We start from the raw sequence: 18,034 nt of genomic DNA on the forward strand, positions 1-18,034 counted from the left end.
AAGACATTTTTGAGAAACATAGCCGATGTAGAGCACTGGCAGGCGGGTTTATTGGAAAATGGCAAAAGTAAGAGGCCATTAGAAGGTATCTTAGATGTGTGTGTGGGACCGTCTGTCCAAGTGTGCGTGAGTTGGAGCCAGATGATGGATGGAGTGTGCTTACGCGTGCAGCCCAGTGGACTGTGAGACTGGACGTGGCTGGTCTCCCTCCATCTCTCTCTCCCTCTCTCCCACTCTGCTTCACTCCTTCTTTGCTTCACTTCCTCAGGGCCAAACATGTCATGTTGCCGGTGCTCACTCACGCTCCCTCCCCTTGATTTTTTTCCTCTTATTCTGCCCTCTCCTGCTCTTTGACATTTAGTGGTGTTGTGGGGCAAATGGAAGCTTGAAGTCATGGGACATATTTTCATTAAATATACCTGTCTGCTCCAAAACAGTGCTGTAGGATACTGGCCAGTTTCATAATAATAATATAGATAAAACTTGAAAACCTGAAGGAAGACATGTTGGAAGCTAATAATTCACACATATTCAGTTGTCTTGTACTGTAGCTGTTACCTGAGACTTGACAACAAAAATGTGCTAGTGCTTTCATGATGAGCAATGCACAGGCTTAATGAGGCGTTCAGTTTTAATGCTTCTCCGTAAACAAAGGTTTGCTACCTTCAGAGCATCACCACGAAGCTGATTCATGTCAATGTTCTGGATTCGAGCATTGCTTTTAATTAACATTGTGCCTCTGTGGAATAAAGCCTCCATGTGCCATTCAGCCGACAGAACTCCTCACAAGGCTTTCTGCCTCATAACTTTTTAAAAATTTCCTCGCCTCCTACCTTCTGTCTGTCATTATTCATTTAGACGCTCGCTTCTGTCTGCTCCGTGTTTATTTTACCTTGCCGCCATCCTTTTTGATTCCAAGCAGAAGATGACTTTCTGGGTTTTCAGGGACGTTCCTCCTGTTCGCCAATGAAGTGCTCTGTCGCTGAGTGGGGATTGCGTTGCTAGGCAACTATGGGAACTCGGCGACAGGGTTCAGATGGCAGTCTGCACAGAGAGAACTCCCTCCGTTATCGCTCACTCTATGGATCCTTGTTTGGGGGAAGGATTGTTATCTCTTGTATCCTATCAGAAAGTTGTCATCCAGTCATTCCTGATTGTAAATTATTTGGAAATGATAATCTAAAACTGTCTGAAAGGGCTGAACTTGTTATGGAGCATCAGATTTTTTTAATTCCATGTACAGTTTTTCTTATTTTCTGATTGATATTTACTTCTAATTTGCCCCTCTGTTTTCTGGCTTGGTCAGAGTAATGATATCTGGGGATGAAACTGACATTAGCACTAGAAATCAATCATGTTTTGTCCTCTGTATGATTTATTATTAACACTAGCCTTTTAATTCTAGTCGAACAGTTCGTATGATGTGAATTAATAATGAAAAAATATTGACTCCTCAGGCTAGAGGAAGAAAAGGCCCGGACAAGATCCAAGGTCCAGGCTGAGACGCAATCCCAGGTCCAAGATGAAATCTCCAGAATCCTGTCTGCTGAGCGGGGCTTGGCCCCGGAGAGCCTACAGCAAGCCATAATAAGAGAGCGACTCGCAACTGAGGACGAGAAGCGCCGCGCCGAACTCTTTGTAAGTTTGCCCATTAACAGTGTGGAAGTGGCGGCTACTGTAATTTGCACTTATCGACCCACATGATCACTTTCAAACGGCAGCACGGTGACAAAAACGGGTATGAAATTGGAGGTGCAGGCTTATTGATTTTTGCACTTTTAAGGTTGTTCCGGCGCACAGAAGAAATGACGTGAAACGATTTTGCCACAGTCGACAGGTTGCATCCAACAGACTGACAAATGTCAGGGCTGCAAGTGTATTATTGTTTCCACAAGCAGTAATCTAGAAACAAATCCGACTGCTCTGCAAAATGTAGCTCCGAGCACACCATTCAAACTCTGATTGTAGATTAAAAAAGGTTTATTGCTGTATTTGCATACAGCAGTTTGATTATTTTGTCATAAATGACTACTTTTGCTCTCTCATTTCCCATTAAATCTCAAAACCTGTTTTTTTACTTCACATAATCACTCAAGACACTGCATTGTTTTCTAAAATAAACACATTTGCCCCAAAGTGCCGCTGCTGGTTACAAACCCATCATTGATTACATAGTTGGTTTCACAGGCTCATCGCAATAATAGAAAAATGAATCATTTTGGCGAGGAGGGGAGGGGGGCCTCGATCCCACACCACAGGACGATTCGAAGAGGGCTGCGATGGTCAGATTGAGTGAGCAGTGGAGAGTAAGAGAGAGATGAGTCGGAGGATATGATGTGTTCATCTGTAATGGCTGGAGCTTTTCTATAATTTCATTTTTTTTTTCCGAAGCACAGATGAGACAGGGTGATGCAGGAAGAAGGCTAAAGCAAACACCTGCTTTGTAATATTTTAGCAGTATTGTAGGTCGGTTGCAGTCACAGATTATAGTCCTTGTGTGTCTCAATGGCTACATACTTCTGAAATATGCATGGTTTAAAAAAAAAAAAACATCCATCAAGTTTTTATTATTCTGTCCAACGGCTGGTCTAGTTCCATCAGGACCAAATGAGTTTGTATCAGTCTGAACACAGAGTACATTCACATATACAGCCTTTGTGCCTACGTCTATGCTTAAAGCACAATATTTCAGAGAATATTCGCAGTCAGGGGCTTTCTCCTCTTTAAAGATGGTGTGTGTATGTGTGCCTTTGTGATAATTTCCTTTGTCTGAGCATTCTTTTGGAGTGCTGGAGTTTTAATAGAATCCGGCGGGTTATCAGTGCTCTTTGCACCACTCGTGTAATTGTCACACCAGAAGCTTCCACAGGCACTGTTTTTTCTTCTTCTTTTTCTAAACTCGGAATGGACTTTTCCAATTTTTAAAGACAGCCTTTTGCCCACGCTGGCTCCCATCGCTTCCATGTTCTTTAAAAGCAGGGATGGTAAGCCATTCAGGGTGAGCTCATTTTTGATTGAACTTTTGTGTGCATGTGTGTGTACGTGCGCGCGCATATGTGTGCGTGTGCATATGCCTGTTTACCTAGAAAAACAGCATAAACCATGAATACATGTACACATATCTTCAGCACTTACCCTTATTGGTCATTTTCAGTTTTTGGTTTTTAATTACAATTGTAATCACAAGTGCACTGGCCCACGCTGTTTTAGTTAACCTCCATATTAAATTTGCATTGTGGTAAAACACACAACCTCTGTAACTGGGGTTTAAACTGGTTGATGGCGAGGCAGGATCAATAAGTTGATTGAGAACGAGCTCCAGAGGGAGGATGTGATTTGCTGTACTAATCACATAATCTGGGGACTGATGGAGCTTTCAAAGGTGATTTGTTCTTCCCCTTCACAAATGCACATAGTGTCTTTGTCCATGTACAGCTGGTTGAGATTAATTGGTTAAGCCAAACGTGTGTTTGTGTGGCCGGTTAGATTTAGAATAAGCCAAATGTTCCATATCTTCTATATGTGGAAGCATGTTAAATGCCGAGTTGACATTGTTGCAGTAGACATCATTCCACCAGGACATTGTTTCATTGAATTTGAACTAGTCTTGCCCTCATGTTCATTGCCATTGAAAATGTATTTGGAGGATGTAAGTTCATGTGTTTGCACAGTCCCTATTGATTTGGCCCTCCCATTAGGATACAGGTCACGCTGAGCCCAGGGACCCCGTACCTCCCTCGACCTCAGTGAAAGCACTGCTATGAGCAGTTATGCCTCGCCACGCTCACCTGTAATGACTATTACATCCTCAACCAAAGCGCCGCCAATTACAGCAGAATTGCCTCGAGACATGGGATCAGAGCAGGGATTCTCACCATTTAGGTTTCATTGGTTTGGATTCAGTAAGTGGCTGTGTTGGAATCTTTAATTTCATACACATTTGAGCACCTTTCTGCCTGCAGTCATTTGTTTTTTTTGTTTTTAATGTTGAATTCTCATTGGTTCGACTTGGCCTTCTTGCCTTTTTATATTTAGAATACCATTTAATCCCCCCCCCCAAAAGTCCCGACATCCTGGTGCCCTTCATTCTTCTCCACTGCGAGTCACTCCTGTCCTCGTCAGGCTGACTGGCAGCAGACGGCTACCAAGTCTAGCAGTAATTGAAACTTCACAGAAGTGTGGGCAGGGGTGTGTGCTGTCATTTTCCTTGCTCTCGGGTTCCTGGGGTTCTGTTGTCGGGGAGAGAACATGTTTAATGTCAGCACTCACATGTGTTCTGCCACTCAGGGGAGCTGCAGTGAAGGGAGGGGCAGAAGCAGCTCTCAGATATGCTCTGCGTCAAATTGCATCATATTTTAGAGGATGGAAGAGCTTCAAGCGTAATTACTGTTTAAGTGTTGTGGGTTTATTAACCCCCAATTGTTTCCAGAGTGATTTATCATATTTCTTTCAGGCTTTGTGGTTGTCATGCCTGAATTTCCTGAGCAAAAATCCAGAGAAAAGCTTCAGTTCTGCAAACGCAAGCCTTAAAAGTAACAAAGGACCACTCAAATTTATGCTGTAATGAAAGTGGTCAAAGCAATTATGCCTCTGCTGGTTTGTCAACATTCTTGACAACATAATAAAGTGACCAAATCTATCCTTTCATTTTGGCCTCACTCTGAATGGAAATCTGTGTGAAAGAAGTCATTTGTCGCTGTAAGTGGTCAAGATAACCTCGTCTAGGAGTTGTTTAATAGTCTCATTACACACAAATAAACCCTTAATTAGATAGTACGCCAGCTAGCGCCTAATTCTCCTGCAACATCAGTTGAGCCTGTTTTATTCTTTGTGTTTTGAGACCAGCTGAAAGTGAAACAAAGACCAGTGACAAATCATCAGTTTAGCGACAGATATATTAACACGCGGCATGAATGAGTTACGCTCCGCATATTTGCAATCTATGTGCATTTGTCACTTTACGTAACTGTGTTTTCACAAAACCAGAGTCCCACTGTCCCCAGTTTGGATTTTTAATAACTCTGCCCCTATGGAGTCAGAGTAGCCCAATGACCAATCAATCACCGACCACAGTTTTGCACACAGACACAGGCTGCAACCCAGAGGCAGACTTTTCAATCAAACCCAGAGTCATTAATCTTGTTGAAGTCGGAACAAATCAGCTCTACCTGGCAGCAATTGTTTTGACTGCTGTTGTGAAATGATCTAAAAATGTGGATACTCTTCTTAATTTATTATTAAATCATTGAATTAAGACTGTGATTGGCTGGTGCTAACGGTGAGCACGGATGTTGGATGACAATCTTTTCGCATCCTGTCAACTACCAGTACATTTACATTTGGTGGATAATTTCACCTGTATTCTTTCTCATCTTTAAATCTTTTAACGGCCTACAAGGCGACAGGTTTAAATCCATGCTACTGTTAGTCCAACACACCTTGTGGTGGAAAAACGATTCAGATGAATGTCTTCTATTACAACCTGTTTCATATACAGAGCTATTCCATACCGGTGAAAGCAGGCAAATAGCTAATTTGTATGTTCTTTTCTTGCGAATTTTTTATTCAGTTTGGCTTTTTAAGCACCACAATAGTGACATATGTGGAACAAACCAAGGGTAAAGCTGATTAAAAGCCATGTTCAACGCCCCACCTCATTAATCAGAGCAACGTGGCTCTGTATTTGTAGCATCAGCAGCGCTGGCTTCTGTGGGTCGAGAGTGAGTTGAATCTCAGAACACGTTCGACATCACACCTGGGTGTGATCGCTTTTGGTTAATTACGTCACATCAGTTCACTGTTTGACAGAAATAGCACACCTTTACCAGTAATTGGCATCATAAGCAGGCTTATCAGACAGCTTTTGCATCAATTCATTTCAGTCACACACGATGTGTACACGAATGACAAAAAGACATTTTCAAACGGATCCAGACCTGCTCTGCAGAGGCACTACTTTCTCACTCAGTGCTGCAGTCGCTCACATCAAGTAAAAGACAAAGAAGTATTTACAGATATGGTGATATGACTGGGTGAAAATCAGAATGCGATGTGCTGATTCTGTGTCGTCCAGAGCGTTGTTTAGCTATCAGCCTTGTAGTGTATCACGCCTTTGTCGCACCATCTGTTTCTGTCTTTCTCCTTCTCATACACACAGACATGCGCACACACACACAGACACACATATGCCAGCAGCTACTGTGATTCTCCATTTGAAGCACCTCTGCTTTCACAGCAAGGGATAATACCGTGTGTTTGTTTGCACTCAGACACACATCACCTCCATCCTCTCAAAGCTACTAGGGAAAAATCAGCCTCTACTTTATCTTTAAACTGTTTCATTTGGTCCCTGACTTGCTTAAAAATGACATTAGATAAGAATATTGAAGCCACCCCTGAACACCCACCCTTTACCTTGCCACTCCTCTTCCCTCCCAGCTCTTTGACAAACTCCAGTCCCCAGCAAATGTCCTCCTAATCCTGGTAATTCAGTTGCATGCTGTTGCATTTTAGATACAGCTGACTGGACCTGGCTGATAATAGAGCAACAATTTAATTTCCTAGGTATTAAAGGACACTTGCTGGGTTTTAAATTGTTGCACATTGGTGGTATTTTAAAAATTTATTAAACCCCCCCCCTAGTTTATTATTCTTTCTTTCCACATCACAGAGTAAAAGTAAGATTGAGGGGAGAAAGGTCCTCATGTCTTTTACTTTTGAAATGAGATAAAGAGAAGAAGTCATACACTGTAATTTCCATATATTTTTGGATTAACTCAACTCGCCAAGGACAAAGTGCATCCTATCTTTGACTCTTGCTGGTCCTCTGGGCTGTTTAACAATAACAGCTCCGAGCCTTGGTGTAACTGAATTTAAAAGAGCCTTTCTGATTAGCATGCTCCGCGGATGTATGATGAAGGAAGTCGGAGTGATGTTGCGCAGATCACCGTTTTGGTTTGACCTAAAATTGAACTGGCTTTAAAACCACCACCCAAACCCTCTGAAATGTTGTTCCCAACGTTAGAGGAGCATAGGGAAGGTTTTCAAATGGATCTTGCAAATATCATGGTTATCCATACAACATTCTATCGACCTTAAACAGAGAGGACAGTCCAACTACATTCCTGTTAGATAGTTGACACAGAAAAATATCCTTAGTTCTCTCTGGTGTTATCAAAATGAAATGACGAAAAAAGAAGCCAGACAGAATTTATCCATATTCTTTGTGTATATATTACCTCTGTATATATTACCAAATGTGAAGTATTCAAGAGATTTTGTGTTACATGGTCTTTTTTCCTATTTCCCTGATGGATACCGTTATAACGTTTGTTTGCTGTAACATAAATGAGCTCATATTTTGTCTGGACAATTGGTTGTTTAATTGCCTGTTACTGATTTATTGTAAGTATCTTTATTCATTTTTTTATTCCTTTTGCTCTTCCTCTTGTTCTGTGGGTGATGCATACTTACTCATCATTTACATGTTGGCAGTAGTCCCTCACCCTTGTCCTGGGTGTGGTGCTCATACATGTCTCCAGCATCGGGTTTGGGAGGTAGGTCAGTGTGTAATTGGAAAGGCCTGTGGCTGGCACTCTGCACCAGACCCTTACCCTGTCAGCTAATTGGCACCGTGCGTAGTCAGAACACACCAGCGCTGCCGTTGATTGATGGATACAGGTTTCAGGGGTGCTTCTTCTTGACAACAGAATGCTACACTCAATTAGCTATCTCGGCTACAACGGCCAGCTTATGTATCACTTCTAATTTGTTTCAACCATTTTTGGGTTGCTGACAAGTACAATATCGCTAGATTTTCTCGACTGGGCTTATGATTTACTTTCTGGCAGTTAAGTATCTATTATATTACATATATTTCCTCGTTAGGCTGTTTGACCTAAATCTGATGCTAAATTACAGCACTGAAGACCTCCAATATTTTCAAAAGCCATTTTGACTGCTGACATATACAGGAAGTACAGCAAAAATAAAAGACAAACCAGAACAGTGAGGTAAAGTGTGAGTGGGTTAGAGGTGACCCTGAGCCTGCTGACAGGTGATAAAGGTGAACCGAGGACCCCCTCTCGTTTTCATCAGGCTTGGAAAGACCACCTGCTGCTGGGTGAAATGCCTGTACACACGGGGGCTGAGGAGTGGACAGTATACCAGCAGCCAATATCACACACATGCAACAGGAACATGCGTGATGGAGACATGTGAGGGCCACAAGGATGTTCCTCTACCTTTCTCTGGTCTGATTCTCTCACATGTTCATTTTATTCTGTTAAAGTATCTGTTGTCTGAGGGGACTTGAGCAGCAACTTGCGTTTTTGGCTGCTGTCTACTTCATTTATTAATCTTTTTTAAGGCTTTGATTTGTAATCCCATAACCCATCACTTAAAAGAAACAAAAAATGGGGTAAGGAAAGAAAGCCTTGAGGGGCTTTTGGAGTATCGCCTTTAATCACACCACATGAGTACAGTTAATTAAATGTAACTCAAAGAATTAGCACTTCAGAACTCATTTAACGATGAAGCTAGTAACAACTACTTTGTAAGTTTCTCTAACCTCAAAGGTGTTTTCCTGAAAAAAGCAAAAATATATTTTTGGTGTAATATAAAGATCATGACGCTTTAGTTCCCTTTTTCCTAGCTTGACATCTGTGTGGATAAATCACCACAGCTCTGTCCAGACCAAACACGTTGTCTTTTTGCCTTTATGTGCGTCTTTCATCCATCCATCGTTTCCCTCGTGCCAATAACAGACTACCTTTTCTGTTCCTTTCATGCGGATCCCTTTTGTCCCCATGTTCCCATTGTTTGCTCGGCATGCTCCCATCTTGGCTGCGACTTCCTCCAAACATGCCCGCCCCCCCCCCCCCCCCCCCCCCCCCCCCCGTCTTGGTAATGAACCCACAGCTCTTCATCTCTCCTTCATCTTCCCCTGTGTGTTGGACATGACAGATGAGTGGGGACCTCCAGAGCTTCGCTCCCCGGGGCTCTAGATAAAGGCAACTCCAACCTCAAGACAATCAATCAATCAGTTTACACCGCGGGCGCCTGATCAGCCAATTAATCAATCTGTGAGCCAGCAGATGTTGCTGTCCCTCAGAGAAGGAGCTGGCAGTGGATGGTGAAGCTGGTGGTTCTGACAAAGGCTGAGAGGCCTCAAGTGTCTGATTGTGGAAGGAAAAGTGACTTTTCATGTTTGTACTACGATTGCAAGCTTTATGAGCTATTTATTTCAGTCTTGGGTTAAAGAAAGATGGTCTTTGATGAGGTTCATCTCCATTAATTTGTATTCTTGGGAAAATGAAGGCAAATGATTTGTTTTTGACAGTTGCTTGACAGCTCTCTCACCAACATTAAGGCCAGCTGCTGGCTCAGGTCAAGACCCCCTCTGACTCCTGTTATTCACTAAGATACAGACACTCTATTCTAATGTGACCTTAAATGGCTATATTTGTGCACAAAGATTGAGTCGCCCACACACATCGACCTGTCAGGTCAGAGCATCATTCCTCACTGGGGTAAGAATTCCCCAGGGAGAGGGTGATTCAGTCTGCTGCCCATGGCCAGTTGTCTTTTGTGCAAGGATGGCACGTCTTTGGTGAAACAAAGGTTCCATCATAAAAGTTTTCAAGCTGAAATGAAATATCTGGTAACTGCTTCTTTCAGTTTTCAGTGAACGATAGTCGTTGACTTAACTGTGCCCACACACACTGAACACATTGTGCATGCTAATAGGCATGGCTTCAATCAAACTTTTCTTTTTTTCTTGGTTTAATTCAAACAACACGGTCACATTTCCCATTGTCTCTGTGTGTGGCTGTTTTCATTGTTGTTAACAAAAGCCTGTAATGTGTGGTTTGGCAAAACATGACGGCGAGGTCGATGGTTTTGGCAACATCAAATCTGCATAATTTGTATTTTGTTGTGATTACAGTCATAAATTCTAATCAAAGGACAAAAAAAATCTGAATTATTTAAAGACCACTATTAAGCAAACAGATGTTGCTTAACCAACTAAACGGAATGATTTTTAGTGTATTTCTATATTCACTGTATGTTTGCCTTGGGGGGGTTAAGGATAATGGGTCATTCTACCATGTCTGCTAAGAAATATAAGTTTTAACAGCCTTGATATTTGGATTTAATGGTGGAGTTGCAGTACTTTTAGAAGCATTTTACATATGCATTTAACTCCTTCGCCTGTGCGCTTTCACCAGACCAATTTAAAAAAATAAAATAAAATCTCCCGGCATCATCTGACAGTTCGGCCAGTTGATAAAACAGTTCTCTCTCCAGCTGTCGACTCATCCATATTCCGTCTCCACGCGAGCCCACGTCTCTCCCTCCTTTTCATCTTGCCCATGAACTTCTGCATTATCTCCATCCATCTCTAACCTCCCACATGCCACCTACACCTCTTCTGTGCCAATTAACACCAGCGAACGATCACATCGTCCTGCCCTTTGACCCCGTCCCCGGCTGTCGGGGCGCACAGGACCCGAGGCCGTTGGCTGTGGTATTACTTTGTCACAAGTCTCTGTCGGGCACCACAGTGATAGATGGGCCCCGGTGAGCAGCTCTGACCCACCCTGCTTCAGCTCTCTGTGGGATGGTGTGAGGGAGCATTGATTATGATGCTCTATGTGACAGGGGTGAATCAAGGATGAGCTGAAGGTAGCAAGGGAAGACAAAAGACACCAAGGTTATGGATGAGGTGCTGCTGGTTAATGTGATGAGATTTGATTTGCGCTCTATTGATCATGGCAGAAATTTCATCTCATATGATTTATAAGCACAGAGTTGGGAAATAGTGTAACGGGGGGTCACCCCGTTGTTACTTCTGAGCTCTCTATCAATGGGGTGGGAAATGAAAAATGGAAAACCGATTTGCTTGTAGCTGTAATGATTTCTTTTTAAACTTTTGGGCAATGAGAAGTTCACGTATTGGGTTGTACCTCCAATTATAGTGGGAATTTGTAAGATGAAATGCTGCCATAACACACATCAGAAACAACAGTTGAAACTTGAAGGAATATTTCTTCCGGGACGATTTCTAATGTAATGTGCTGAAACTGTGTTGCAGGTACCTGTGAATGTCTACTTATCTGCATCCATCAAGTACGAGGATTTTTTTCCAATTTGTTGATAAATCTGTTTGAAACAGAGGGTTTAGTATGTATCCACAGTATTAGCATAATGCATGCCTCCACATGCATTTGCCTTAAGGCAGCTGAAGCCTGCAGGCAGTAGTTATTTTTATTTCGGCGCCTCGGAAGGAGGAAAAAAAAGTGAGGCGAGATCACTTTAAAGAAAAGGTGTGAGCGTACGTGAGCAAAACGGTGAGAGAACAAGAGGTTGAGGCGGGGGCTGACGCAGCAAAATCCACCCGCCTTCATCCCTCTCCCATCCTCCTTTCCTGTTCCCCTCCACCCTGAGTCCCAGCTCAAACTGCGGCAGTCAACTAATTAAAAAACATGGCTGTCCTTAATTATTCAGCTGCGGGCTAATTGATATTCACAGAAGCATTCACCCCGCCTAAACGATCCGTTTAATCTGACCACCGTGGTCTCACTCTCTGCTGCCCGTCACACTCAGCCATTGTGCTACTGTACATAATAAGGGACCGGTGGGAGATGCATGGATGGGGGGGGGGGGGGATGTAGAAGTTTGCTCGTGACACTACCGTTATGGTTTCCTGGACATCCAATATTTGCATGTGGACTTTTGGAATAGTGTTTTTCTTGGTTTTATTTTTTTTTTACTTTTTGCTCGCCAAGGCTTAGTGCACAGGGAAATTACATCCACTAGGACTAAATTAGTGTCTCTGTATTAGCCAGAATAAACCGCATCATCCACTGGACTTGCCCTTTTTAAAGCTGGGCAAAAAAGAAAAATCAACAAAAAGTTCAGTGTGAAGGTGAAGAGCGCTGACACCCTCACATCTTTTTCGCTGACCGTCATAGAAATCCTCTTCCTTCTTAACACCTCTTCGTCACTGGCTTTTCCCACCCTGTTTGGGCCTTTCTGCCCACACCCACCACTTACACCCTCTCCATCCTCACACCGGCTCTCCTCCCCACATCCGCCTCTTCTTTGGTGGAACAAAAGGTGCATGGTCAACGGTGAAGTCTGTCCCATTGTTTGGCCTTTTAGTATGATTAGATTATCTCTAACATAAGATGAATGGGGTTAATCGGTCGGAAGTAATTCAGACTCAGTGTGTGTGTGAGAGAGACCTTAGAGGAGGGCCAACCTGCTTGCATGGAAATTGAACATATGCATGGCTGAATGCACCACACGGACGTTTGCGTAGATGAACACAAAAGCGAGCGGAATAAGAAAATCCCTGGGTGTACATTTCTGTCACAACCTCTCCTCTCTTAATGACCCCTTTAGTCTCGCCTTCGGCGCGCATTTATTTCTCCACCCACTCTGTTGGTACAGCTGCTCCGTTCTGGTGTGTTTGTATATGTGCTGATGTGTGCGTTTCAGATTAGCGTCTGAGCTGTTTGCGTCTTCGCGTCTGCACATATTTTTCTCTTCTTCTGCAAAGCTGAAATCTTCAGGGGCCAGCTATCAACATTTGTTTGAACATTCTTGTGTGGCGCTCCCCTCTGTATGTCCTCTACCACCCTGTCATCCCTCCCATCTTTCTTTAAACAAACTTTTTTTGGCACCTCTGGACACTGAAGGAGTTAGCCAAACGACCATAGAAGCACTGATGGCATTCTTGGAATTATCACATTTAAAGGTCACAATAGCGCTTGTTGTAGTGCACTTGAGGGATACTTGGAGTGTAATTCAGCATGTCTGTCTTTAGATTGCAGTGTGATTCCCTCACCTGCTGCCACCTTTTATCTACCATGAAGCACGTGACTGGAAATAGTTCATGTTGTGTTTTGGACAGTGGCAACTTTGCCCGGATAACAATCTGCACTCAGTTTTATCATACTTACCTGTTTTTCCCCATCCTAAAGTGACTTCTCTTTGTCCATTTTGACATTGAGCTGAGTCAATAGGAGGAAACTCAGCAGGAATATGGGTACTTAGGTGTTGCCTGTGTCTTGTGCACAGTGGGCAGGCGTGAATTATTTGTTTGACTTTGAAACTTTCCCTCCTCCTCTGATGTGTGGACAATCCCACGGTGGCGCTCGCCACCACTCCTCATCACAATGCATAGAGCGTGCAGCTCTGCCTGCAGTGCATTCAGGAGCTGAACACAGATGGTTATCAATGTAGCAGAGATTGGACTTTTTAATGTACACTGTATCTTCCTCTTCAGTCTCCTTCAACTTCCTGCAGTGCCGAGAGAGAAGACTTGAAAACTGACCGCTTCCCATTGGGCAATCAAATGCAGTGGGCTCTCTCTGTTTAAGTTCAGTTTAAATAGCTGCGTTTGCAGAGCATATTTCAATGAAGTGAATGATGGTGAAGTTTAGGCGTCACCCTATGGGTAACCATCATACCTCAACGTGGTCACACTATCACGTGGTGAGATGACACATTGTGCGAGGAAGCAAACTTTTTTAATGAGAAACTTATAAGCCAGTTGGATTTGATTTTCAAGCCAAGAAATACGAATGTGTCCCCAGTTAGTCAACCCAAACACCAATATTGTGACTTCTTTATGTTACTTTCAACTGCTTTATTTTTCCTTTTCATTTTACTTTAATGCTTGCTTTATTCAGGAGATAACACTAAAGGTAAGTCTGAAGGTTTTTACTCTCCTTGATGTTGAGGTTCTGAATCCTTTGAAAATGGTGTGCACACCTTTTCCTGATCCCTCTGTACAGCTTTTGACTGTGTTGCTTTAAGACACACTAAAGAAGGGTGCAGTCATGCTAAACCCTGTGTCCTATTCTTTTTGTGTTTGTCCTCTAGCTTTCCATGAATGTAAATCTGCAATTTGTTGCATTTGTTTGTTGCTGTGCTTCAACAGTGCAGTGTTGGTGCACAAAAATACTGTCACTTGTGATTTTTCAGTCCGTAAATCTATTCTTATCAGTATTGTCCACATAGAGTAAGACGTGTCTGATTTATTTTGATTTTCATTCAGGTTTGAGTTGTTGGGCCTTGATTCCAGCATGAAAGTGCCCCCTTCATACATTCTGTTCTTATCTGCTCCCTATTTCACCAAAAGAAGCAGCCGTACGTTTAGTGAAGGTCAAAGCAGAGACAAGGACAGTGAAGATAGGCTGGGTAAATATACACAGCGTGGCGCTCCTTTGGTCTGGGAGCTGGCGTTATCCTGCTGGCGACCCGGCTGAAGAGTGGACACTGAAAGACAAAAAAAAAAAAAGTCCAATCGGGAAACAAATGGAGGGTGCATTTGCAAAAACAGAGGAGAGATATGAGAATTCTCTAGGAGAATGCCTTCTTTAACGCTCGCCTTTCCCTGACCCACACATAAAAATCAACTGATCTCCATTAAATCAAAAATAGGCATCATTATGCAGAGGAATCTGTTACACAAGCAGTTAGCCGTCAGGAAGAATACTTCAAGGGAGAGGAATACAGAATTTGAATTTCTCTCTTTTTTAAAGAGTAGACTTAGAAATATTCTCAAGAACCCTTTCCAAGGCAGGGTGTTTTATATGCCAGCAGGTTAAGGCTGCAGTGTCAAGAAATGGGTTTTTCTGCAGCTAAAAAAGAGAAGACAACAGAGGTCAGTGTGGAAATGCCCCAATTTGCCAGAATAAACGGTTCAATTTGTCACCCTTTTCTGATTTTGTTCGAGTCATTTTTGTCCTCTGCTTTGGACAGGGAAGCAGGGAAGCATTCCCCGCCATGTTTTAGTCAATTTGCATCCTTTTGCAGTGTGTCTCCTGCTACGAGGATGTTGCACGTGGGCACACCGCACATTCTATGCTGGAATGATTTACAAGACGATAGCAGCCATATTGATAACAATTGGAAATCTGTGCATATAACAAACACCCGTCTGCGTATAGCTCGCACCCAAATAAAAGGTGATTGTTCTGTTGAGCACATAGGTCATCATCTTTCCTCTTTTTGTGTGTGTTTGTGTGTGTGTGTTATTGTGCAGGCCAAGCAGCTCAGTGCCAGGGAGGCTGACTTGCAGAAACAGGACGCTTTCTACAGAGAACAGGTGGCCCGACTGGAAGAAAGGGTGAGTTTACACCTGGAACCCTACAGCAAAGGCTGCGTTAACATTTAAAGTGATGAATGAAAGTATATTAAGTATCTTTCAACATCTGTAATCAGGGTGTAGCGGCATACATAAACCATGAGTAGCAAAGAACTGAAGTGATGGTATTCCATTTATCTTATGGTAATATTGTACTTACAGCTGTATTCCTCATAACATCCTGGTTATTGCAAATACAGGCTACAGTTACCATGAGGATTATTGACTGTAATGTAGTGTAGATCTTTATGCTAGCTGCTGTCTGTGTATATAATCGCCAGCAGCACTTTTTCTTGTATTTGTTGACGAAGCAAACACTGACAGATTTGTCTCCATAAATGCAAAATGGAGCTGGCAAATGCTGCTTCCGAGAATACAGTAATCGAAATAAAAGTAAATATAAGAGGGGATTGTGTGAAAACAATTGCCGCGTTGCACATTTTTACATCGCTTGCGTTGCATTTGCCAACTCAAATAATCTGGGACAGACAAACGGCCAAAATAGTTTTTCTGAGTCATTCATTATTTTTCCACGTTCTCCCAAGTTTGCTCGAGTTCCTAAAGGTGTCCTTCACCGATGGCTCTTTCGTACGTTGTTTTCTATTTTCACCCTGTACTCTGCCACCTGAAGGATAAAAAGGTTGCGACTCCTTCATCCCTGTGTGTGTCCTGTTGAAAACAACACTACCCCAAATTTCCTTGTCAGACCAGCATCCTACAGAGGAGGAAAAGGGTCACCTGCCATTCTCAGACCACATCATTTGGCAGTTCCATGCTGGTCCCAGTGAGACATGCCTGGCAGACGGGGAACAGGGGTCAAATGCCCTGTTGAAGTGTGTTAAAAATGGCACCTTCGTGCTGCTCTCAAATAATAATTTTTCAGAAGGATGCAGTGCTGTTTAATGTGCCCAAAAGGTGGCTCTCACCCTGCGAAGGAGTTGTCCTTTCTGTGAAGGGTGCAAAGTGTGATTAAAATAGAAATATCACTGTCAAATAAGAGAGATAAGGGCAGAAAATCCACTTTGATTTTTGTTTGGGAGTAATCAAGGCACTGTGTGACCCTGTACAAGAGCCCATGCGGCTGGTAGAGGTGAAAATTTAAGTAACATTGACTGCAGCTTCTGACCATTCATCAGTCATGTTGGCCTTTGGTCAATATTGTTTAACTCTAAGATCAACACATCACCTTTACTCCACAGTACAGAACACGTAGAGGAGAGAACACAAATAAGCATTCATTACGGTGACTGGTTTATTTCTCTGTTCATGCATAGAAATGTAATGCTGACGTATTTAGATGTCACAAACTCAACAACACAGTTTTTTCCCCATCAAAACCCCGCAGAGACTAAACACCGCACACATGATTGAGAGTGATTTTGTGAGCAACTGCGGATCAACAGTCACCATATTGCACGTCGTCTTACTGTGCAGCATTGGCTCGGGCCTCCGCGGGGGGTCCAGTTTGTTTGGACTGTGTTAATAATGCTCCTTGTTATGGTTGTGGCCACTGTGTCCCGCTTGATGCTGGATCCAGCCTCCTCTTCCCACTTCCAGTTTAAATTGCAAGCAAAGTCATTTTTGGTCCCTTTTACCTTTGTGCGCTCTCTGTAAGTCCTGCTTGGTTTATAGCATCAGTTTGCAGAGCTCAGTGCACTTAAGTAGAGAGGAAACGTTTTTTATTTCCCATTGGGACTGAAGCCTCCCTGAATTCTTTAAGGTAGTTCTGGTTTGGACAAAAATATCTCCTTGATATTTGACTTTAGTTGTCAGAGCTCAAGGTCATTACCACTCGTCTAAATCAAAATTTCCATCTTTTTATTGAGAATTGTTGAACATGCATAAAGAACAGGTTTTAGAAGTTTAAGATTCTTTTTTTAACATGATTGTTGAATGTTTGGCATTAAGTTCCGGGTGACCACGTCGGCATTAGAGATTATATACATCTGGGCACGTCTGATTGTAAAATGCTCCCCACTGGAAACGTTTTTATTAGGAGCGACTTGACCTTTAATTGCGAGCCAAGTCAACATCGTTTAAATGTCGATGACAGCAACTAAACCTGAAGCATTCTCCATACCAAACATTTCTCCGGCACAGTGGTTAAAACCTTCTGTGCAAGCACGCAGCAGATTGGCCTGGCTTAATATTATCTCCCATCATGCTTATTCATTCTCCGCTCAGTCTCCCACCCACCCACAAAAACGAGCGCGAGCGGCGCCATAAGAGGGAAAGGGAATAGAAGTCTGATATATATTACACGTCTGTTTCAATCCAACATGGCCATTTATCAGTGGGGCTCGCAGTGACAGGCCATCACCGTGCGCCCCGGCACCTCAGCCCCGCTGCCTCTGCTGCAGCTCATTGGGGCCACAGCTACCAAACAGCACCTGAAAACAATATCTATATATTTATCACATTTTCACTCAATACCTGCCCTTCTGTAAAACAATCTCATATTTAACAATCAGCCCCCCCTCATCCCCCAGTGTAGTTCTTTTCATGCTGCTTCCCACTTCTGCTACAGCTTTCTTCTCTCTCCTTTGGCTTTTCAGGCTTTTTTGTGTCTCCCCCCTCTATATCTCGATTTCTTCTTTTTCAATAGAGATTTTTTTTCTTCATCCCCATCTTTCTATCCGCCGTGTATATCGATGAAATTGGATTTTTCTGCTCTCCCATGGAGGACAATCACTGCAGCAATTGCCATCTCAGAGCAAAGATCCAATGCACTGTGAAAGGAAGAAATACAAGAGACAGGGTATTAAAAAAACAGTAATAGCTTATATCTCTGTATTTCTGCCTCTGACTTGCTGGCTTTATCGTTCAGCCTGTCATTTTTGCTATTCTTGGCCTTTTTTTGACCTTTATTTGAGG

The 18,034-nt window shown here is 42.9% G+C and overlaps 1 protein-coding gene across 4 annotated transcripts in view; it reads left to right on the top strand.

Annotated features, from left to right (window-relative positions):
* chchd3a (coiled-coil-helix-coiled-coil-helix domain containing 3a) overlaps nucleotides 1-18,034 on the top strand; it is a 44,461-nt gene that overhangs the window by 11,768 nt on the left and 14,659 nt on the right. For all 4 annotated transcript variants that reach the window (XM_011613393.2, XM_011613392.2, XM_003972872.3 and 1 more), the window contains 2 exons: nucleotides 1,458-1,638; nucleotides 15,059-15,142. In XM_011613393.2, coding sequence (XP_011611695.2) covers nucleotides 1,458-1,638; nucleotides 15,059-15,142 — 265 coding nt within the window. The remainder of the gene's footprint in view (nucleotides 1-1,457; nucleotides 1,639-15,058; nucleotides 15,143-18,034) is intronic.

Source organism: Takifugu rubripes, chromosome 18 (assembly GCF_901000725.2).
Source record: "Takifugu rubripes chromosome 18, fTakRub1.2, whole genome shotgun sequence".
Taxonomy (NCBI): domain Eukaryota; kingdom Metazoa; phylum Chordata; class Actinopteri; order Tetraodontiformes; family Tetraodontidae; genus Takifugu; species Takifugu rubripes.